This window comes from Oculina patagonica, chromosome 11, assembly GCF_052425735.1.
Source record: "Oculina patagonica isolate OP01 chromosome 11, crgOcupat, whole genome shotgun sequence".
NCBI classification, from domain to species: Eukaryota; Metazoa; Cnidaria; class Anthozoa; order Scleractinia; family Oculinidae; genus Oculina; species Oculina patagonica.
This window is the reverse complement of record NC_135768.1, coordinates 9,833,230-9,857,638: the sequence shown is the minus strand read 5'-3', so window position 1 is coordinate 9,857,638 and position 24,409 is coordinate 9,833,230. Positions and strand designations below refer to the sequence as shown.

The 24,409-nt window shown below is 36.7% G+C and overlaps 2 protein-coding genes across 2 annotated transcripts; both read right to left on the bottom strand.

Annotated features, from left to right (window-relative positions):
- Window positions 1-12,754: 12,754 nt before the first annotated feature.
- Window positions 12,755-13,829, bottom strand: LOC144629620 (neuropeptide FF receptor 2-like). The gene has a single exon (XM_078487856.1). It carries the CDS (start codon window positions 13,827-13,829, stop codon window positions 12,762-12,764), a length of 1,068 nt encoding a protein of 355 aa, XP_078343982.1. The 3' UTR covers window positions 12,755-12,761.
- Window positions 13,830-15,276: 1,447 nt separating this feature from the next.
- LOC144630251 (CD151 antigen-like) lies at window positions 15,277-24,204 on the bottom strand. Its single transcript, XM_078488591.1, has 7 exons — window positions 24,047-24,204; window positions 21,014-21,202; window positions 20,472-20,546; window positions 19,770-19,868; window positions 19,469-19,651; window positions 17,711-17,794; window positions 15,277-17,181 (listed from the first exon to the last, which is right to left on the bottom strand). The coding sequence occupies exons 1-7, from the start codon at window positions 24,107-24,109 to the stop codon at window positions 17,116-17,118; spliced, it is 759 nt and encodes a 252-aa protein (XP_078344717.1). The 5' UTR covers window positions 24,110-24,204; the 3' UTR covers window positions 15,277-17,115.
- Window positions 24,205-24,409: the final 205 nt, after the last annotated feature.

The window sequence follows — 24,409 nt, the reverse complement described above, 5'->3', positions numbered from 1 at the left end:
AAAAACAATGTCTTGGGGGACATTTTTATGAACATTTCTATATTGCTGGTGTTTTCGTCTTCATCGACAAATCCTCTGATCGTCTTGTGGAGAATGAAGGATATTCGAGATGAAGTGATTAGACTGCTTAAACGAATAACCTGTAAAAGCAACCAGGTTCAATAACAGCAATAACAGATGTCACGTTTTCCTAATTAAACTTTTAACTCGCAAGGAAAACCAGAGCACAACCTACATCTATCCATTCCAGATTTGATGTCCACCATTACTGGATTGCCCGGCCATTTTATGTTGAAAGCTAGTTAAGTTGACCCTCGGAAGGAAAACTTCGCACAATCTGTTCACATATTTCATTAGTCTAATTTAAATACTTTATGTTCTCTTTTATTAATAAAAGTGCTAAAGGTAATAAAGATTGTGAGATAAATAAAGATTGTGAGATTGTAATAAAGATTGTTACCAGTAAGCTTAATTATCTAAAAAGGGAAAGAAAGAAAAAAACGCTGTAAAATAATAGCGCTAGTAGTAATTATTATTGAATGTACTGACTATTGTAGTCGTCTATGTAATTTTTTTGTTGTTTCATCATAAGAAATAAACGTTACTCTGGTTTAAAAAATTGTTAAGAGGTGTTCGTAAAATTTCCGTAAAAAGTCCCAACGTTTCGGCTTGCACTCAAGCCTTCATCAGGGGAAAGTGATAAATGAATTTACAAAAAGCACGTTCTTGTAATATGCAAATAGGAACCTAATTATGTCCTGTCCCTTGTTGTTTTTTGTACAAGTTTTTTTGTAAATGGCCTATCTTTATGTACTGTCTTGTTTTTGTGTAAATGCATTAATAATAATAATAATAATAATAATAATAATAATAATAATAATAATTATATAATAAATAATCCAATTCTAGAACTGAGTTTATTTAAAATCTCACCTCAGGTTTTTCTTTCTTTGGCACAATAACATATCTTCAACCACCAACCTTGAAGAGCTGTCTTTGAGAACATACCACAAGCAAAAGTTTATTTTCTTTCCAAATCATCTCAGGAGGACAAAACGGAGCTGTTCCACAGAAAAGCTATCCTTCATGCACTTCCCGGCTTGCTGAGAAAGGCATGTTCTAATGAACCAGTCATTAGATTTTTATGACATTTTACAAGGTAATTCATTATAAAGCAAGGAAACTGATGATAACAAAAAACTCAGCCAGCCAGGTATTTGGAACAAAAATTCACAGCCAGGTGGTAAGTGCATAAAAAACAGCTTTCCTGTGGAACAGGTCTATTTTGTCCTTCTGTCATCCTTTTTTGACAATAAAGCAGAATACGACCGCTTCGCGTTATATCTAATATAATGATCAGCTTTAATTCCCATCGCTGTCCTATCGCCAATGGTGGTAGCAAACGATCAAACAAACGATCTTGTTTTGGTGGCAATCTGGCGAAACATGTCTCTTTAGAACGCCTTTTTATCGCTGGCTTGGCTTTCCCTGACGTTTGCACTGGGCTCATCTCCCAGCGATTTCTCTGTTGCAAACCAGATCATGACCTACTAAGCAAATCCTTCATTGAACGTCTATGACAAAAGGGGCTGGCGAACGTTTTATTTCAGTGACAACAAAAACAATCGGCGATGGTTTTGCAACATACTTTTTCAACTGACTGTATCGGTAATAGCACTCATATGTCCATCGAGCGATGGCTGCTCATAAGTCGTCGTTCCTTGCTTACTGTCTGTCGCGTCTGTTATATTGTTGAAGTATGGTACCGTCAGCTGTATACCACTATAGACGTGAATCACAAATTGCTACCACTTTGCCATAAACTTTGTCAAATACAAGAAATCTGTCTATTCGATTCTTATATAATAGAAATTTTCTATGTGACTTCCTCCATTGCCTTTTCTACCAAATGGTATTTTTAACAGTTACTTTCAACTAGATTACTTCTTTTCTGGAAGGAAGAAAAGCAAAAATCAACTGCAGAACATTTCAGTTACACAAGATTACTCTCTTGTTTTACAAGTTGGCAATGTTAACTAGAATTTAGCAACTTGAAAATCCACACTATAAACGAAATGACGGCTGAATTATTAAACTTTTGGTTGGTAGCATCGATTTTTAACAACTGCACTTTCATTTTTCTTTATAGTAAATCTAACGTATGATTATTCTTCACCGGAGAGAATACTATTAAATATTGTTTTCTCTTTTGCTTCGATTGATGTCCATACAAATATATTAATGTAAATAAGCCTACTTATTAGTATGTTTTATATAACAAATACTAATAAGGGATGTTTTATTGATATAAAGTGCATGCACGTGATGTACTATCATCGTCTTGATTGGGTCATGGGCTAATGAATTATTAATGAGTTTTGAATTGCAGTTTTTTATCTTGTATTTTTCCATCCTTTTGCTGTTAAAATTTTACCGTGAATAAATAAAGAATACCATTACCGTTATCGTCACTGGAGTCAATTTCCTTAAGAGGTCCTCGCTTAAACTAGTCTAATAGACGGATATTTTAATCCTGCACTGCCTTTCAATCAAAATTTTGATGAAAACGTAGCTTGATATTATCAACTACCATGAGAAGCCGATAGGAAAACGTAAAGCCTTAATCTAAGGCAATTAACTGGCGTTTTTATAACATGCACGATATCCTATAATGAAAACCAAAAACCACCCAACATTTTTATTCGGTTCATTCTTAGGCCTGTAAGTAAGAAATCACGCACAAATTAAATTTGTATGATACAAAACTAATCTCCTTAAAAATACGAAATTAATCTTCTTAAAAATTTCGAAGTGATTGAGTTTATAGTGTGAAAAAAAAATTAAAACCCGAATAACGAGGAACAAATTTGACATGTATTTTTTCTCTTCCCTTAAAATCCTCACACAATTTGTCAAACAGAAAATTTAGACATTTGCTTTGGATATCTTGTAAGTTCCAATCTAGCTAAGTAAATTTTAATATTTTTTGTTTCTTTACTTCCGGTTGTACCCATGAACGGAGTCAGTAATATTTTTTAATCGCTTTAATCTCATTTATTTTCCATTTTTGACATAAAAGGCCTTCTTTCTTTTCACGGCTTTGTAGCAGTTTTAATTGTCTGTCTTTTGTGACATTCAATATTATTGCAATTTTAGTAAAAATTTAACTATGAAACATTGACAATACGCGCGGCTAGTGAACACTAGAGATTTCAGTTTCTTTTGATAAGTGTTTTTCCTCTCGAGAAAAAAAAGCATCTTCAGTTGGTTTTCAAATATTTTTTCTTAAAAAAATATGTTTTCTACTTGCTTAGCAGAAGAGAAGTTTTCTAATTTTTGTTGTAGAAAAAATAATAATTTATGAAGATTGCCTTTTCGGACATACATGGTTTGCTTTTTTTAAGCTATTACACCGATGTTATTGTCACCGTCCACCATTTTGTGAGGTAGACTGAAAACTAAGAAAAAGGATCTTTGATTTATAAACCTTTCTTATGAGAATATGTTTGCTGTAATCGCTAAGCAGTAGTTTCTAGAATTTTTTTATTTTTTATACACAAAAATCAATTGTCAGTAGAGATTGCCTATTTCCGACAGCCAGCTGGCCATTAAACTATTCCGAGAAAATCTCAAATGGCGCAGGAAATAGCTTAATTGAAAAAAAGTAAAAATAATTTAAGTACACAAAAAAGTTAGACAAATTGATTACAGCAGCACTTATAAGTTACCAAACTTGATTTATATCCATTTACAACATAGGTTCAAACTGTAAGAATAATCCTCTCTCACAAGCGCTTTTTGACCATGTACAACAACATGACCAATTATTCTCTTCCACCTGGTCCATTCAGACACAGTTATTCTTTCTACACGGCAACCTTTTCAACTTCAGTTATAATCGCCATTTTATCGCCAGTAGCAGTGGTTGGGAATGCTTTGGTTTTGGTAGCAATTTGGAGAAACCCGGCCCTCAAAACGCCTTCTTACATTCTGATCGCTGGATTGGCTTTCACGGACCTCTGCACTGGTCTCATCACCGAACCACTTTATGTTACAAGTTCGTTCATCGTCTTGGAGAAACCTCAGCTGGTACTAGTTCAGAACCCACCAACGTTTTATAGAGTATTTGCTCTTGTCACTTCTGTCTCTTCCAAGTACTTTTATCAAGTCTCATTACTGATGGTGACACTCATGTCCGTTGAACGATGGTTGCACATGAGTCGTCTATCTGTGATGACAGTGCGTCGAGCCTGTTTTGCTGTTACCATACAATTTCTCATTGCAGTTCCGTTAGTTCTGCTTGGTTCTGGACTTGCTAGTGCACTTGCATATTATGCTACTAGTATTTCACTATCGTTGTTTTGCATAACTGTCACTTCTATTGCATACCTTAAAATTTTTCGGATAATTCGTCTTCATCAACAGCAAATTCACGCAAACGCATTATCCGAGAACATTGCTCAACCAGCAATCAACTTTGACAAGTACAAAAAATCCATCTTTTCCATCCTTTACATCCTCGCTGTTTTTTATCTAGGTTACTTGCCCTTAACTATCTGTTTTGTATTATTGCTAGTTTTGAGACACGAATTCCCTGTTTTTCTTATCAGCGTGTCAACGATGCTGGTATTTTTATCTTCCTCACTGAATCCTCTTCTTTACCTGTGGAGAATGAAAGATATTCGAGATGAAGTAAAACGATTAGTCAAACGAATATTCCATAAAGACAACTAGTTGAAAAGAACATAATTCATTAAGAATTATTCTTTTTTCTCTAAAAGCGTTTCTGTGTTGATCTGTATTTGACACTTTAATATCCTTCTTTTGAAAAGTCAACAGTAACTCAAATACATAAACAAACTTAATTTTTTGAGCTAAAATGGAGCTTATTGTATTTTCAGTTGTTTCTTTTTTATTAGTTTTACTTCCGCCATGGAAGTTTCTAGTTAGATGAGCGAAAATGATAATTTTAGCTCTTAATTTCTATAGCGTTTTATAGCCCTGTAAGTTATATGTAATCATCTTAGGTGTCGTTCCATTGTTTTTTCCATCGTTCGGTTAAAAGCATACTTTAGAAATGAAAGCACATTTTCAAAAGGACTGTGCAATCTTCAAAGGAATCGTGTTTCTTTCTCTTTTTTTGTAGCATCATGGATGTTCGAGGTTGGTCAGCATAGTGTAGACAAATAAACTGACCTTGGTGTCATCAAAGTCTCTTTGTTGCCTTAATGATTGTTTTCTTCTCAGACCCAGTTTGATATATAGAGGATATTACATGGTTGCGCGGAGATATGAAATTTATCTTCGAGTGTTCAAATCGATATCTCACGAGTGAGCGCAGCGAACGAGTGGGATATTGATTTGAACACGAGAAGATAAATTTCATATCTCCAAGCAACCATGTAATATTCTGTTTATTATATAAACCTACTAATTACGATGTTTTTGAAGATTTTCCGAAGATTTGCGACCATTTTCCGAAGATTTCCGAAGATTTTTAAAATGTTGTCCGAAGGTCGTACGAATGTTTTCGAACATTTTCCGAACTTTTCCGAAAATTTCCGAAGATATCCGAAGATTGCCGAAGATTGCCGAGGAAGATCCGAGGATGTTTCGACTTAATATCGATTTTCTTTGGCTCATTAAGCATTGAAACAGGGCAAACTTGCCAGAAAATGTTCCGAAATCGATATCTTCACATGTGAAAATAACATGTTATTTTCACGTGTGAAGATATGATTTTTTCGTGCGAAAGATATCCTGGTATTTCACTGATGTTTATATAATAAAATCGATTTCGAAAACGAATAAAATCCAGCATAGAAAATACCTTAGGGGATTTCATATTAAAAAATTTAACCACTCTCGTCTCAGTTTTTTGATGAAAGGGATCATAGTTTTGAATGGAAACCAATTACGCTTTTACTCACTAACCTAACCGGATCGGATTATCGGCAAGGTATAATCTTAGTCATATATTATGAAAAAAGAACTATCATTTTCTATGCTTAAAAAGAAAATTATCCGAAAGAAAACTACCAGTGTTTCGAGCATTCTTGAATTTTGACAACAGCTGAGATTTTTAAAAGTTCCTTCGTTATAATATATATTGCTTTTTTTAAAAGTAATAAACAGGATTCTGACAATAGAGCTTTTACGGTGAAATGAAAGAAGATGATAACATTATAGCAAAGTCAACGATTTGGACATCCCGCCGGTAATTTTTATTAAGATTTTAAAAAAGACCAAGACCGAAAGGCAAAAATTGGAAACCATCAATATATTTTTGCTATCATTCAAATTAAATCAAAATTAGTATAATTTCAGAGGTGATTATAAGAATTGGTACATTCTGATTGGTCGAGAAACTCGGCTTATGAGGCTATATTTTCCCAGCGAGAGGTGATTATAGCATTTGAAGGTTTGGTTACTAAGCCATGCCAACTTTGACATCCAGGCAAGTAAACATGGCCGCATTTGCTGAATAAAATGTTCCTTTATTTGAAAGAAACCAGTCCAAGACATGGATTTTTTTTAAAAACGCCGGGAATTTTGCAAACTGACTACCAAGGCTTTTGGCATCAGAAATGATCGTTAACACGGTGGTTCTGGCGATTGCACGCGGCCATGAGAAACTCAGTCAGATCGTTCGAGCAAACATTATTCAGTTCTCTTCTGACCAGAGCTACTCTTTTCGGAGATAAACTAACAATCGAGTTAGGAACCGGGTAAGGAACCAGGTTAGGACCAGGTTAGTTGAGGAGGGAGTGTGTATCCGACGTAATCCGAAAACTCCCGATGTCTATCCGATGATTTTCGAAGTTTACCCGACGTAATCCAGGGGCTCCGAAGACTTCCGAGGCTTGCTGAAGACTATTGAGAACAACTCGTACAATCGATCGTACAAGGATGCTTTGAACAACAACAAAAATTAAATTACTTATTGTACGAGATGGTGGTGCTGTCATTTTGGTCACAAACATCATAGTCCAGCTTCCTAAAACTTCTTCTCATGAATATTTCGGGTATTGTCGTCACTTTAAATATTTACATTTTAAGTATAATTTATTTAAAAAATACTCACTGCGTGCGGCGTTGCTGTTCCGCGTAGCCAGCTGCTGAAGCCTACAAGCCTGTTTCGGCTTCCACATTAGAAACTCCATAACTTACGAAATCAACTATTACCAGGGGTCATGGAAACCACTGGTCATCATAATCAGTCTTCGGTCAGCCTCGAACATCTCTTTATGTCTGTTACGCTACGCAACGAGCGGGGTGTGGCTGGAAATGCAAAGGGACCAGCGGAGTAGCCCCCGAAGCGAAGGCGGGGACCCGACTGAGAGGTAGGTGCTTGGACGGTTGCTATGGAAACCGACTCCACAGCGAGGCCCTTTGCAAGAGTCACACTGGCCGAAGCCAGTGAAGAAAAGGAAGGAGAAAAGTGGTATACTGGGGAGGGTAGGAGGCGAAAAACAAACTATTTACAGCTATAGAGCAAACTGCGAATGTACGCGTTAGCATGACGACAGCACGCGAAAGACGTAGTGCGCGAGGGCGAGGCTACGCCAAGTCGAGGTTACTCTTAATTGTAAATTCTGATTGCCGGCAATCGATGAATTAAACAGGTTAACACGTATGCAAGCGAGCACTTGTGTTTGTTGTTTTCTTGTTTTCTATTGTTATTTTGCAGTTCTTGAAAATCACCTTTGAAAACTATACTAAAATAATTATTCGCCTCAGGCGAATAATTGTTAATTACTATTCATTCAAAATATTTCTCCGTTTCTGATTGGCTTTCAATCCCAGGCTTATTCCAGCTTACCCGGGTGAGCACCGACCAAATTTGCCAGAAGGCTCTATTATTGGACGATTGAATAATAATAGAATAATTACTTTTTTATATAGATCTTGTATTGAATGTAAATATTAATGTAAGTATTTTTTAGATAAAATATGATTTTAATTTTTAACGTAGCATTATATTTTAGATATGACATTTAAGCATTAATTGTGAATGTTATTTTAGTATCCCATGCAATTAGCTAAAAGCTACATACTCCGACGCTTATATAAACTTCATTCAATTCAATTTGTGTGCTTAATTTCGTGCGCTTTCGTGCTTTTTTCGCTTTTCATTAAAATGGAACGGTAACAGTAGCAGCCGATGTGCACTAAGCATATATTTTCATTGGCTGTCTTATATCTTCTGGTTATCCAAACATTGGCACAATTTAAAGCGAAATTTTTCAGAGCGTTTGGCCGCCTTCCAATGATCGGATGAACTCACTAACACTGTTACTCATTCTCGTCCCCAGAACTGCTTGTCCTTTTTAGCCGGCAAGGCCTTGGCAAGAGAAAGGAAGGGCTCTGGAGTCTGGAGACAGGATTTTGTAATAAATTCGATTTTTTTGATTGGCTTTTAAAACAAAGAAATATTGAACGGAAGTCAAAAATCGCCATGACTCCTTGACACAGTATATAGAAACATCACGACTGAATACATGAAGACTGGAAATTATCTTCGTTTGCGAAAGTACAACGACTACAATCTTGGACAAAACTGTTGAAACACTTAACAAATTTCCACCTTTTTAGCCAACGGAGTTCAGTTTTGCTACCCCCCTTCCCCCCATTTCAATGTTGGTAATGCTTTAGTGTTTTTAAAACAAAGCCTGTGGAGCCGCAAACCACAAGAAACAACATTGAGTAGGGGGGAGGGGGATAAGATATTTTAACCCGCTTGCAAGTCGAGTCATTTGCGAAAAATGCGTGAAATGCGTATGTGTCAACAAGTTTTGTCCAAGATTGTGTAAACGGCTTTTTCATGAATTTTGAGGAATTGCGATATTTCAGTGAGCTAAGGACCCATATATAATTAAAACTCTTCGAGTTGCTTTTGTAAAAATAATTTACGTCTCCAAAATATTGGTCACTTAAATTTTACAGGGAAAAAAGAGACTTCTCAGGTCAATGGCGCACGCATGTTCTTTCCTAGGGCGGTCGAATATGCTACTATGAGTAGGGCAAGCGCTTTTGAAGACCATTGGACGTGTTCTAGTCATTTAAAAAGTATTTAACCAAAGAATCCAGCTCTAAATTATATAGAGAGGACATTTTGTAATAATAGATCATTTAAAAATAGCCAGGTATTAGGGGTCACGTTCCAATATCCCGCGCTAACCCGCAGGATCTTAACACTAAATCCCGCAATTTTCGAAATGTTGTTTCTCCCCTTGAATTTAGAATTCAATAGATGATTTTTTGCGACAGTCGATTAACTTTGAATGCTAAACGTAAACGAAGCGAAAAACTACGGTTAACAAAGGTTTTCAACGGTTAACGGCAAGTCTTTTGTAAAGAATAGAAGATGTCAAGGTATCTTTTATTAATAGCTGTTAACCGGTGTTAACCGTGTGTTAACCGTTCAAATCACTAAAAATTATCTTGTTAATCGTTCAGAATCACAGTGTTTACGCTAATTCAAAGTTGTAGCAGACAACTAAAGGTAACTAGTGCGAATTGAGAGAGAAAAGTCCTATTTAGTACACAGAAACAGTCGTTAGCAATAGTCTGTTATTAACTGCCTGTTTGTCACGCCGCGTCCATTTTGTCACGCTTGAGACGTTGTGGCGTGACGCCATTGCTTTTAACGTAATCCCACTCATAAAACGCCTGTAGCTTAATGCATTTTCGTTCTTTTCCTATGGAATTGTAAATACGTTACTTTTTGGCTTGTTTTCTGTACTGAACGTTTCTTTTTATGACTTCATTTGTGTGAACTGTACTCAGGTCGTTTGAATGTACACAGTGTATCGACTATTAGCGTTACAAATTGTTCTAATTACCATCAATGACGCACATAAAAACCAAACTTTGTATTTTATCTGAAGTTTGAAAATGTAGACATTTGATGGGAACTTGAATCAGCCCTTCAATAAAGCCATTTCCCATTCAAATCCTTGAAAAGACTCTGACTGAGTAGAATCAGTGAAAGTTCTGTTGACTCGATTGGTAACGAGCCTCCGAAAACCCTTGTAATTGATGATTCCATGGATTAATTAAAGCCTGTCGTGGCAACGAGCAGTTGGTGGTAAAGAACTCGAAGGGTACAAAAAGCTGAAGGCGTTTTATAGCAGAACTTTAAAGCGTTTTCTACTTATTAGCCAAAATATCGTTTACACAATCTTGGACAAAACTGTTGAAACACTTAACAAATTTCCACCTTTTTAGCCAACGGAGTTCAGTTTTGCTACCCCCCTTCCCCCCATTTCAATGTTGGTAATGCTTTAGTGTTTTTAAAACAAAGCCTGTGGAGCCGCAAACCACAAGAAACAACATTGAGTAGGGGGGAGGGGGATAAGATATTTTAACCCGCTTGCAAGTCGAGTCATTTGCGAAAAATGCGTGAAATGCGTATGTGTCAACAAGTTTTGTCCAAGATTGTGTAAACGGCTTTTTCATGAATTTTGAGGAATTGCGATATTTCAGTGAGCTAAGGACCCATATATAATTAAAACTCTTCGAGTTGCTTTTGTAAAAATAATTTACGTCTCCAAAATATTGGTCACTTAAATTTTACAGGGAAAAAAGAGACTTCTCAGGTCAATGGCGCACGCATGTTCTTTCCTAGGGCGGTCGAATATGCTACTATGAGTAGGGCAAGCGCTTTTGAAGACCATTGGACGTGTTCTAGTCATTTAAAAAGTATTTAACCAAAGAATCCAGCTCTAAATTATATAGAGAGGACATTTTGTAATAATAGATCATTTAAAAATAGCCAGGTATTAGGGGTCACGTTCCAATATCCCGCGCTAACCCGCAGGATCTTAACACTAAATCCCGCAATTTTCGAAATGTTGTTTCTCCCCTTGAATTTAGAATTCAATAGATGATTTTTTGCGACAGTCGATTAACTTTGAATGCTAAACGTAAACGAAGCGAAAAACTACGGTTAACAAAGGTTTTCAACGGTTAACGGCAAGTCTTTTGTAAAGAATAGAAGATGTCAAGGTATCTTTTATTAATAGCTGTTAACCGGTGTTAACCGTGTGTTAACCGTTCAAATCACTAAAAATTATCTTGTTAATCGTTCAGAATCACAGTGTTTACGCTAATTCAAAGTTGTAGCAGACAACTAAAGGTAACTAGTGCGAATTGAGAGAGAAAAGTCCTATTTAGTACACAGAAACAGTCGTTAGCAATAGTCTGTTATTAACTGCCTGTTTGTCACGCCGCGTCCATTTTGTCACGCTTGAGACGTTGTGGCGTGACGCCATTGCTTTTAACGTAATCCCACTCATAAAACGCCTGTAGCTTAATGCATTTTCGTTCTTTTCCTATGGAATTGTAAATACGTTACTTTTTGGCTTGTTTTCTGTACTGAACGTTTCTTTTTATGACTTCATTTGTGTGAACTGTACTCAGGTCGTTTGAATGTACACAGTGTATCGACTATTAGCGTTACAAATTGTTCTAATTACCATCAATGACGCACATAAAAACCAAACTTTGTATTTTATCTGAAGTTTGAAAATGTAGACATTTGATGGGAACTTGAATCAGCCCTTCAATAAAGCCATTTCCCATTCAAATCCTTGAAAAGACTCTGACTGAGTAGAATCAGTGAAAGTTCTGTTGACTCGATTGGTAACGAGCCTCCGAAAACCCTTGTAATTGATGATTCCATGGATTAATTAAAGCCTGTCGTGGCAACGAGCAGTTGGTGGTAAAGAACTCGAAGGGTACAAAAAGCTGAAGGCGTTTTATAGCAGAACTTTAAAGCGTTTTCTACTTATTAGCCAAAATATCGTTTACACAATCTTGGACAAAACTGTTGAAACACTTAACAAATTTCCACCTTTTTAGCCAACGGAGTTCAGTTTTGCTACCCCCCTTCCCCCCATTTCAATGTTGGTAATGCTTTAGTGTTTTTAAAACAAAGCCTGTGGAGCCGCAAACCACAAGAAACAACATTGAGTAGGGGGGAGGGGGATAAGATATTTTAACCCGCTTGCAAGTCGAGTCATTTGCGAAAAATGCGTGAAATGCGTATGTGTCAACAAGTTTTGTCCAAGATTGTAGAACCAGTTTTCAGTGATGACTTACGGCTAACACCCTAAGTGGGCATAGGGCCGGGCATTCTCCTCCGCCATGCTGCACGGTCGCGGGCAGCCACCGCTGCCTCGTTCCACGAGCCGAAACCCAAGGCCGCCCTTTTTTTTTCGGCAGTTTTCGCCAAGTCTCCCTCGGTCTGCCACGACTTCGCCTTCCCTCTGGGGCCCATGTTAATGCCGTCTTGGGATGTTTGCTTGGATCCATTCTGAGAATGTGGCCGATGAACTTCCAGCGCCGCCGGAAGATTTGCTCACTGATGGTGCTGATGTTAGCCCGGTTTCGAATCTCCCCATTTGATATTTTCATAGGCCAATAGATCACGTTTAAGTTTTCAGTGATGACACCAAGAAAATTCACACACTTGCATGGAAGATCACAATGAATAGGCATCTCCGGGTGAACCTGCCGCGTCCCTGGGCGATGTTGCATATACCGACCGCTACTCAAAATTTTTTTAATCTGCCCCGAGGTTTCAATGTAGCTTATTTGCTTTGCCAGATATTCGTAGTCCCATTTCGACTATAAATTCTATCTCAATCATTACAGCAACAAAATAAATGAATGGTATCGATCGCTTTTTCTTGAGTTGATATAAACAGAATGTGAAATGCATGTTTTTTTGGGTGGGAACTTTCTTGGCGTACAGTTCATTTCTGCTCAGTTGTAGCTTGCCAAGCCCCTGTTGCCAAGTTTACGTGATTTATAGGTTGCACACGATTTGCATCAAAATGGCGGCGACAGCGGGAAAACACGCGCCACGAACCACAGCAACAACAGAATTTGAAAAATAGTTTCCTAAATTCTGGGCTAAAAAATGCATAAATTGCAGGGTTTATGGAAGAACTCGACGTCTGCGCCAGGAAACACCAGATCTGCAGTTCAAAGTTGTTTTCACTGTACACTCCATAGGCGTTTAGCAAATCCACAAAAAATTTCGGCCCCCAACATAAAACAAAGCCAAGAACAGCGATGACCATCAAGCGAGTTGATTTTACTTTAGACTTGGCAACCGCGCCGTGAATTGTTCCATTTTTGCTTCTTTCCCATAAACTAACAGCGATCTTTGTGTAGGCGATGAACATGTACATTAAAGGGATAACAAACGCCAGCAAAAAGTAGATTGTTTTGGAAAGCTGAGTTTTCCAATCTGAAGGCAAATGACAGAAACTATAATTTTTACATGTTGTAGTGCCATTATTTTTTTTGGAACAAATCACTCGAGAGTCTTTTCTAACGCTGTAAATAAAAGGTGCAGACGTTACGAAGGCGTAAGTCCAAATGGCGGCCACCAACATTAGGAAAGTCTTTAAATGTCTTGGCCCCAGGCTCTTAAAAGGTCGCAAAACGTTCCTGTGTCGGTCCCAGGTAATAGCGACCAAACTGTTAAAGATAGCCGCGGCACATGCAAGGTCCACGAGGACTAGGGCCTTACACGATGAAGAATTTCCCTTCGAGAAATGAAGGCTCCAAAATACTGGAACGGTCACGTGAAATAGCAGATGAGTGACTGACAAATGAAATATCAGAAAGCTTGATATATTTTGCCATATCTTACCACTTCGAAGCATTACAAACACCACCATACTGTTAAGAACTGCTCCACAAGAAAGCAAAACATAGTAGGCGATGTACCAATAGTAAACAAAGCCTGAACGATATGTAGGCGTAGGATTTGTTTTGCTCGTGATATTCCAAGTTTCTAGCGTTTGATTCATTTTTGCAACAATTTTCCTGACTTTGTCACCTTAGCATCGTTGGCAACTGAAATGAGAAAAAACTTTGTTTTCAATGTCAAGATGTTTAAAAATTGAACTTCTCACTGCCAATGTACGGTAAACTTGGAAGACTCTATGAAGAGTTAATTAAATTCGTTTGAACTGCGGATTCTATGTCAAAGTCATATTAATTTTGATCCAAATGTTCCGGTTACAGTTTGGTGGGCAGCTAAGAAAATAAAATTCACAGCGAAAAGTCAAGAACATATAAAACTGATCACAACAAACAAACAAACTTTAGATCAAGAACAATGAAATTTAATTATGACGCTAGTGGTTCTGTCTTTCACCGGTGAAAAATGACTATTTTTAAATTGTTTTGGGTAAATAAAGTAAGTGCTATAGCTGACAGTTTCGTCTTACTAATATAAAAGCAAGGGCTCTGTTTAAATAGAGTTTTTGCCACCGTCAATTAAAAATACAATACCGAAATAGTCGAAAAATTAAAAAAAAAAACATTTTCGACTTACTAAAATAGAAGGTTTATAGCCCATGCAAAGTGTTTTTAAAGCTTACGAAATGTCAAGGGAGAATTTAGGAAGAATATCTATCAAGGTATATCCAATGTCATCCAAATGCAAAGTCCTTTCACCGGCTTTGAGGCAGAAAAAAAAACTTATTTCCATAAAAGTTGTCCGAACTGTGCAAAAGGCAAGAGAAAAGATTTATTACCGATTTTATTGCAGAGAAGTTTTGAATTTTGATGTGTTCGTGAGCGGAACCCAATTTAGCGCAGCGACGTCAATTTCAATTTTAGAACCAATCACAGGCCGGAAAAGTGAGACGGTAATACCACGAAATATTGACGCCTCGCGCATAAACAAAACTTTCAGAGGATCGCGCATTTTCGTACCTCGAGTCTTCGTCCCTTCTGCGCAGGCTTGAAAAAACGCACGTTTTCTGACCTCTGGTCAAAGGGAACGAAGACCCTGGGTACGAGGATGAGGATCGCAGAGCTGGATGGCAATGTGCGTGGAGCGGGCATGCGCAATATAGGCTACACGCAAAAATTACTTCCGGTCAGCCATCCTCGAGGTCAGCCGTCCAGGTACCTTATAGTCCCTAATGGACCTTAAGTCCTTGTCTGACGGATGCCTACTAATTGCCATCGAATATAATCGATTGATATGGATTATCATCTATTATCAATTTCACTCATTGGTCAGGCCGGGTCGCTTCACAAGGATGAGAGCGCGTTCTCATTCTCTCAGCGGCTTCCGTTACGAGTTTTTCCGACCACGTGACCGAGCTCTGGGAACGAGAATGGAACGAATGTCATTCTTCTTCGCTCCTTTTCCCCAACGGAGATGATCAGCTTGTTGTGGTAAGTTATTTGTTTGATTCAATGCCAGATTAAGGCTCGGGAAGAAAAAAAAGTACAAAATCATACCTTAAACCACAAATTTATTGACAGATAGGTTGTTTACATTACAGAAAATCACTTTTTGATAATGTACTGTATTGCCCACGCTACAGTCCGACACAGAACCAGTTGCCTTCACCCAAGGTATTCGATTCCATAGGCACTAACTGATTTGTTGCGTGACACTTGGAGCGTTGCGTGATGATCTGATTATCAGCTAAAAAAGAAGCTTGTTACCACGCAAACTGAAGCAATCGCGTTTTTCTCTAGATCAAACGCCAAAGCTCAACTGATTGTTTAGAAACAAGCAGCAGTTCTTTGGGTCGTCACGCAATGCTGCGGATCTGGCCATCTCTCTGTCACGCAATGTCACGCATTTAGTCACGTCGCTTGAGAGGACCAGAACTGGACACAATGTATCCATGTCACGCAATGCTACGCCTCTGTGAGAGAGCTTAACGTTGCATGACATGGAAGGGATAAGAACTGGGCATTGATCAAAATAATATCAAAACCCCACCATAGTTATTTTACGCCCATTAAATAAACTAGAAATCACACGCTAGGATTGGCAAACAAGTGCAACGTTACCTTCCCTTAATCTGTGGCATACAGATTACGGTTGTTACAGATATGAGACAACAGTAAACCTGTGTGTTTCCTAGAAGTTACCCAGAGTTATAAATTTATGGGTGAAGACTATTTTATCCTAAGTTTATTACATTCTGCTATGATATGCTACACGTACACAAGTTGAACTTTAGTTCCATTTCAATCAACTATTCCTTTTTTTCGAGTTAAATGTCAGTAAAATACATTAGCAAATGCTAGCAATCTTAAGAAGGAACAAGTGTTACAGCAGAAGTATGGAAAGTTTATCTGGATTGAAAATGCTTGCACTCTCTATTTGAGAATGTGCCCAAGGCAAGTTTTTCCTCTCCCGCAGTCGATTAGGGGAGATTGTGTTTCGCTTTTCCCCACGAGTGGAGGAGTGAAACATGATCGCTAGTCTATATGCCTGTCATTGGCACAGAAATTTGCTTTTTCAAATTGACATTTTTAAGCCGTCAAAGCACTTATACAGCCACTCCAGAATAAACTTGACAAAAACAAACAGAGAATGTAAGCATTGCAATTTCATTTAACAATACATAGGACTCAAGCCATGTTGTGAAAGTCTTACATATGCGATACATACAGTGATGAGATGTGAGAACTAACTAGTTTTAAGAGATTTAGGTTTAGCATCTCTCAAGATGGATCCCTGAGGTGATAATAAGAACCTATCACTTTCCAAAGGAAACTGACAGGCATTATCAACGTTATGAGAAGAATATTACAATACATCTAATGAACGATATATGACCACTTTCTCCCAAAAGCTAAGAACACAACATTGTACAACTTACAAGGATGCAAGCTATACTGCCAAGGTTATAAGGTTTTAACTATTGCACCTTTCAATATCATGCAAACTCTGAACTTCAAAACCTAAACTAATGATGGTGTTTTTTATGTTAACACTAGTCATAGTTATGATTAACAACCAACAGATCTTGGGCTGAAAAAAAAAGAAAATGAAATGGATCGAAATCCACCAATCACATCCTATCGACGTGACCTTTTGAACTTTTTTGTTTCCTAATACATCTGTTAAGAAAATGACAGCAAGCACAAGCCACGACCATACATTGTCTCAATTCCAATCTTAATAGAGTTTACATGCTATTGAAAGGTCCACTAACTCAGCTTTGACATTCATACAGCACATTATTTTAAGCCTATTTCACCAACTAAACTACAGCTGTATACTATTTTAAATTATTTGCTGTCTTCACTGCTGATTGGCCAGCCAGCATGTCATTACATCACTTCATACTCCTTTTTGATGGATCGCATCAAGCAGCAGGCAAACACGATGCCAATTAACTGAAGAGAAAAACAACATTGTAAGAAGAACTCATACACAATGAAACCTATTTGAAGCTCAGAAGGGTCCTATTTCTCAGTTGGAGGAAAGAAAATAATGATGATGATGATGATGAACAAAAAAAAATATAAAAATAACGATGACCATGCAGTTCATTTTCTCATTTGAAATACAGTTCAACCCCACTATTTTGAACCGTCAGGAAAAAAAAAACAGTTCGAAATAGCGGGACTTTGCAATAGCCGATAGTAAATGGCTAAAAGGCAAATTCAAGGGAAATGGGTTTTTGTTCGAAAAAGTGGAGAATGCAAAATAACTGAGTTCAAATTAGCGAGGTTCAACTGCACTTGATTTGTACAAATGAAATCATGAGAATTTTAATAGTAAAACTTTTTAAACAACATGCAAAACTGGAAAAAAAATTAGTGTTATGAAACACTGCCCTACCAAAATCACTAAATTAAGTTAATTGTCACAAAAATTTCACTGCATAACACATTTTCTTGACTGATGAAGAAAGCAACAAACCTGGATAAAAGCAATGCCAATGCCAACTCCCCCAACAATAACAAGGTGATCCTTAAGGTATTTTTCAAATCCTTTGAGACATCCCTGGAAAAAAGACAAATCACAATTACCCAGTGTTATTTAGTAAATAACCTATATCTATATGAGTGTAAAAATAGTCCAGATTATATTATTAATCGTATCTATAACAAAATTCTCGTTTTTGATTGGTTCTGCGCGCGCCTATTTGTCGCGTAATCGGCACGCGATCACGTGGGTGTCCAATTACAGGTATCCAATTTGAGCAACTTCAAATTGGATACCTGTAATTGGACACCTACGCCATCCGCGCGTCAATCATGCGCATTTGAATGGGTTTTTTCTTGCTGTTTTCTAACTTTTTGTGCAACCAACTGAATTTACCTTTGACTTTTCCTCACAGAAAAGGTTCCTAAAGACTTCCTAACCTCGAATTTTGTTATTGACACGATTAATTAGTAATTGGACCTCGTGTCGTACAATTCAGAGAGTAATCGTGCTCGTAATTTCAAATCGATTACTCCCTGAATTGTACTCCACTCAGTCCAATTACTATTACTAATAATCATAAGAAAAGACAACAACTTGGTACAGATCTTCACAACATTTTATCCTTTCACCTGCATTTCGTCAAACTGACTTTTTGGACAAGATAGAATAACATTCTTATTAATAAATAAATTTAATAGAAGTTGACAGTTATTGTCAGATAATAAGGCTAGTCTAACAGAGCATTTCGTCCCTGCCAAGGGACTCTTCAGAGAACTTTCCGTTTTCAATTTGCAAACTCGTTGAGCATATTTGCACTCAAAGTCCCGTGTGCAAACATAATGACAGCAATCTCGTTGAGCATCAAGTCCCGACCACATAAAATCACGAGTAAAAATTGACAATAGAAACTGACAGTTACTATGGTAATTACAAAAATTCATGGCTAGTCTGACTTGCAGCATTTTGTCCCTGCTACAATATTGAATCAGGGCTGTTTCACAAATCAAAAAAATGTTCGGGTTGTAGCCAGGCATGTTAAAAATTTCGTAAAAAACGAATGAAAAAAGTTGACACTGGCTAAAAATATTGTTTTGGACGTTTCGGACACTACTGTTGCCTTCCTCAGCAAGATAATTTTGACAGGACGCCGTTGAACATTTGCATTTTTATCTTGCTGAGGAAGGCAACAGTAGTGGCCGAAACGTCCAAAACAATATTTTTAGCCAGTGTCAACTTTTTTCATTCGTTTTTTACGAAATTTTTAATTAAGCTAGATTGTTTTCATTTTAAAAACCACATAATTTAAAAGCATATTAAATACTAACTGATTAATCATATGGAAATCAATATAAAAAATTATTGTTCAAATAACCTGATTTAGGAAATGACCACCAAGTGAACACAACTGATTTTCTGCTAATTAACTTAAAAACTCAAGCTATCTACCATCTCAAATCCAACCTGCACTCATGGAATAATAGTCAAATAAATGACAAAAACAAACTATTCTTACTACCTTATTTTTACTTATTTTTTGCAGGAACATTATTTCAGGAAAAATTTTCACAATTTGGCCAAAAAAATATGTTAAAACAATAAAAAATACGTCAAAAATGTTAAGAATGATTTTTCACAGGTCTTTAATTTCGTGATACTTTTAAAATTGCGAAACTCGCGAAAATTAATTCCCGCGAAAATAAGTAACAATAAGGTAATAAACGTTTACATAGCACAATCGCATTTTCTTACCGTTTTCTTGAATACTCCTGGATTCTTCTTCTCCGCCCTTACTGCATCTTTAACAGTCTTGGGACAAGTTCCATTGGATGGACTACTTACGCAGCATGAAGCAGGGAAAGGGTCAGAGCCAGTCGCATTCGGGTTTTGTAGGTACATCTTGTAACCATCATCTTCAACCCCACAGCAGTCAAACTGCAACAAATAAATAAATTAATTAATAAATAAATAAATAAATAAAAAGATAAATTATAAATAAGTAATGCAAGCAAGCAAATAAAAATTTAAAAAAAAGATTATTTTAAAACATTACCTGATCTTGTGCTTTGTCCATGGCCTTTTTGTATGTGTCGTCTGAATCATAATATTTTTCAACACCATCAGTTAGTCCCTTTTTAGCATAGTCCTCCAGCTGTGTAACACACAAAATTAATTAGAGAAGCACACATTGTAATGACAAAGGGCTTAATGTTAACTGCCACTCAAAATGTGGACAAGGTAAACATCCGAGTTTCATAACAAGAATAATAATATATTAATTATTCATTTAGATAAGAATGCATGCAAGGATGTGCAAGTACATGTGCATGTTGAATATGGTGGGAAACAACTGCCTTTTCCACTGCAAAGATCTTTGATGTGGACGATAAGCTATAAGGTGCTTCTTTCAAACTTGTGATTTGAAAGCAGAGTTGTAAGCGTTTACAAACTAGTGAAAATTAATTCTTGGAGTCTTGAGTGGAGGCATATTAAGCTTGAGAGATCTAGAATCAGAGCATTTCCATTTTCTTCCAATTCCGCTTATGACACCATCACCTATGATCCAGATTGCCGGTCAGAGTCACAAGAAGAAGCCAAAGAACAAACCAACCACAACGTCATCTGAGTACTTGAGACTACAATAATAAGTTTTCTCAATCTGATCAGAAGTGACAGAGTCAAAAGCGGAATGGGAACTCTTTTTATGATTCCTTTGCTGGTGAAAACCAGCCTTTTAAGGCTTGTGTCAACTTACTTTTCCTCTGTAGGCATAAGCCAAAGCACCAGCTGCGATCTCCAGGATGAAAATTATTGCCAGCAATACAGCAAACTGAAAGAAATACGCACATAATTAATTAAAAGGATATGTCTATACACCCTGCACCACTGTCAATGATTCTCAAGGTACTGTATCACTTAAATTTCTAAAACAAAAGTTAAAACTTATAATATTATAAAGGAAAAGTGCGTGTGGCTGAGTAGTTAAAGAGAAAGTGAACTAGGTTTGAGAACTAGTTCGAGTGAACTAGGTTTGAGAGTCCCCCACTCTAACCACGAAATGGTATGGACTCTTGGTAGCGGACCGAGTTTAACTTCTCCACTACAATTATAATATAATTAGCTAATTGCCCTTCCTCCTGCCAATTGGGATAATTTTTTAACCAGGTTATGTTCATTTATAATATAATTATTTACAAGTTTCAGTGTTTGTTTTACTTTGGACTATGATAATCCAATAAGGAGGTGGCCAATTTAATTTATTAATTATTTACTAAGTTGAATTTATCGGGTTCCTACCGTGGTGACCATGCAGTAGTTCTCCTTGTAAGCACCACAGCATCCCAAAAATCCAACAATCGCCACAATGACGCCGATGATGATGAGAAATACCGGCCCTGTGGTCAGACTGCTGTCGCTTATGTGAATGAAGTCACCATATTTTGCCTTAATCACTGCACCGATGGCAATCAAGGCAATGCCAGAGACCTTTAGGACAAAAAGCAAATTTTTTATATAATTATACATTTTTGACTGTACAATTGATCCTGAAGATGTGCCTATTCTTAGAACAGAATAACAACCAGCTGAAAAATGGTGATTGTTGCCATGAGTTACCCTAGAAGTAAAAATATACTCAAGACAAAATGCCTCACCACTGTTACAGTAGTTCCCCATAATAGAGAGGCTCACCTGAGTGCTTTTCTGGCTAGCAGATTTTTAGCACTCAATAATGCTTAAATATAAAAAGTATATATATTTGAGAACTGTTTTCATTTCAAAATTACTGTAGTGTGTCAGAAATGACTTAAACATCTGTGAGTAAATTTAGATTAAAACAAAATATTATGCAAATGCTAGTAGTGGATCATTGGGAGGGCTTAAGAGCCTGGGCCCCCTCTTATTTTTGGTAAAGACATTTTTTTAATGACTTCCCAGGGTTTCGGGATTTCAGGGTGAATACACACAAAAAAAGGCCAACTCCTCTGGATCTGCCAATGAAGGCAGATCCATAATCACAAATAAAATTGAAATTATTCAGAATGTTGACTTCCTTTATTATCAAAACTCTCAAATCTGATTGGCTCTTAGCAGACCTTGATTGACAGATAACCAGGATATGAGCAATTAAGCTGTTCAATAACAACTACCTAATTAGAACTGCTCGCACTTGGATAGCTGTTATTATAAGATTATGCCCTCAAATGGGTTCCATTTCTATTTAAAAGGACATAGAAACCAACAGTGTTTTCCCTCAACTTTTAATGATCCCCTCAGCAGGACTCCACTACTCAGGAACACTGAAGGTCTTGGAAAAGAATACTCACCCTTGTTATCATTCCCAAACATTTTACAGATCATCTTTTTCAAAACAAAAGATCATTTTATTTCTCATTTCAATTAAGTCATTTCCATTTTTATGTTCAGCTGATTTTTTTTTACAGACATGTTATTCCCTGACTTTTACTCTGCTCTCAACAAACTATAAGGTTCCTAATTTGATTCAATTTGCTTGAAAACTATAGCAACAAAGGTGCTTTCCAGTTATGCATTAACACTAGCGGACTCAACTTTATACAGACATGCTTTTCAAAATTCCGATATCAATTTTGTTCTTTACATCCACACATACCTAAATCATCTACTTCAAATCCACTGAAATATACGTTAAAACTTAACTTTGATGTATAAATTTTGCTAATACATCTATCGACAAATAAGATTAATTTGTGTCTGGTTAAAAAGGATCGTAGTTAGTGTAAAACATAATAATTCTGAAATAAAAAATAAACTTGCTAATGGCTTTCACTAGCTCCAGCATGTCTATTTACTTGAAAGTGGCCATTATCTTGCTCAATTTTTTAAATAGAACTAATTAAAATAAGACTAATAATGATTTCTACTAGTAACTAACTGTCCCTTGAATTTTCATCTTTGCCCCACCGCCTATCCTGAAAATTAACTATAGTTTTTTTTGTTTTATTTCTGGTTCAGAAACAGTCTTGTTATTCAAATGAGTTGCACCAATTAAAAAGTGGGTGGCGTGAAGACTTTGCACATTAAGTGGCGGAGCATTATTTTGAACTTCCATCTTTCTTGTAAGATATGAATTTATAATTCTTTTCTAGGAAGTGCTTGATAGGACAAAATATAACAAAATAAAAAATGGAATAAATGTGACTTACTGAATTAAAATTGGAATTTCAAGAACAGATATGAAGTGAGGTTGTTATGCAAACTAAGGCTCGTGGACTCAAAGGAATTTTTAAAAGTCAACAAAACATGGGCAGTTGGGGGTCGTCTCTTTAAAAAAAAAAAATAGGTTTCAAAATTAAAACTTTCAAACCCTAAGTTTTGTTTTGAACATGTTACTCATGCTTAAATAAAGCAAGACGTAATGAATATAGTCAGAAAAAGCTGAAAGTTGTTTGCATGTTTCTAAACACAGCAAAATAAATGAATTAATATTTGTCTACATGGATCTTCCTGTCATAAATATTCTTGATATCATTTAACTGCTTCGGATAAAGTTAAACTTTTGGCTAAATATACAAGTTCGCATGTTCAAAGTCCACCAATTTTCACATCACATTTCTCAAATATCACGCAATTTAACGCACGAATATGTTTGAACGAATCAAATTTCGCACTATTGGTCACTATTGATAAGTCCGAACTCGCCATTTTACTATCTTCAGCACGATTCTACATAAATAATTCAGTATATTTCTTTCAATTGTCTGCAAGAAACACTTTTACAAATTCAAATCGGCCACGAAACTGAAAATGAGTTAAAGAAAAATTAAGTGGTGACACGTATAGCATCAGAAGGGAAACCGATCGAGCCGAACCGATTTGGAATATTCGCATCAATTTCGCGAAAAGGAACAAATTATGAAATACACCAACTCACATCCGTTTACTTCGGAAACCAAATCATACAGTTCTCTCAATTAATTTAACAGCCAAACCTCTGTTCCTCCTACAAGAAGATTAAATTCTAATATATCGCGAATGTGATATTTTGGCTCAACTAATTCGTGGAAAGTGCTTGAACGAAGCGCGCGCGATGGAGCAGAAAGGCATAAGTGGACTGCTCTTTCAATGTCCACCCAAAGAACACGAATTTTCGATTTGTCACGGGACGAAAACGATACATCGAATTTAGTAAACGAAAGATAAGTATACAAACAGCTTTGCGCGATATAAAGCCACGAACAAACCACAAGTGACTGAAGTGAAGATAAAATTTATGCGCAGTTCAATGCAAAGTACAACATCTTTGTCAAACAGTAGCACGGTCATGAAACGAACAAGAGAAATTCTACTTACCCAGAAAATAAAGTTAAAGAAGAACAACAGGTATTTGATGAGTACCATTCCACCAGATGCCATTTTGCCGTAAATCTCTGCCCAAACAGCAACAAATTTCGACTCAACCCAGTTGCGAAATGCAAATGATCAGGCGGGACGCTGTATGTGTACAAGAAGTATGATAATTTTAGTACATTCTACGTCACTTTCCTGCAACGTGATTGGTTAATTTCCAAGTCTCGTGAGCATATTTGCAAGGCAGTAAGCGACAAAATTAAAACGTTCCGTCACATAACTGCTGTTGCGAAGGAAATATTTCATGGAATATTACAGCGGATTGTTAATAATATTGTGACCAAGCGGTATTTTTAAACGACAGAA

Excerpts from the sequence above, each read along its gene's own strand:
- LOC144629620 (XM_078487856.1), bottom strand. The coding sequence starts at position 13,829 with ATGAATCAAACGCTAGAAACTTGGAATATCACGAGCAAAACAAATCCT.
- LOC144630251 (XM_078488591.1), bottom strand. The coding sequence starts at position 24,109 with ATGGCATCTGGTGGAATGGTACTCATCAAATACCTGTTGTTCTTCTTT. Across the intron at positions 19,869-20,471 it reads CTTATGCCTACAGAGGAAAA|CTGGAGGACTATGCTAAAAA; the intron begins GTAAGTTGACAC and ends TGTGTTACACAG. Across the intron at positions 17,795-19,468 it reads CAGGAGTATTCAAGAAAACG|GGATGTCTCAAAGGATTTGA; the intron begins GTAAGAAAATGC and ends TCTTTTTTCCAG.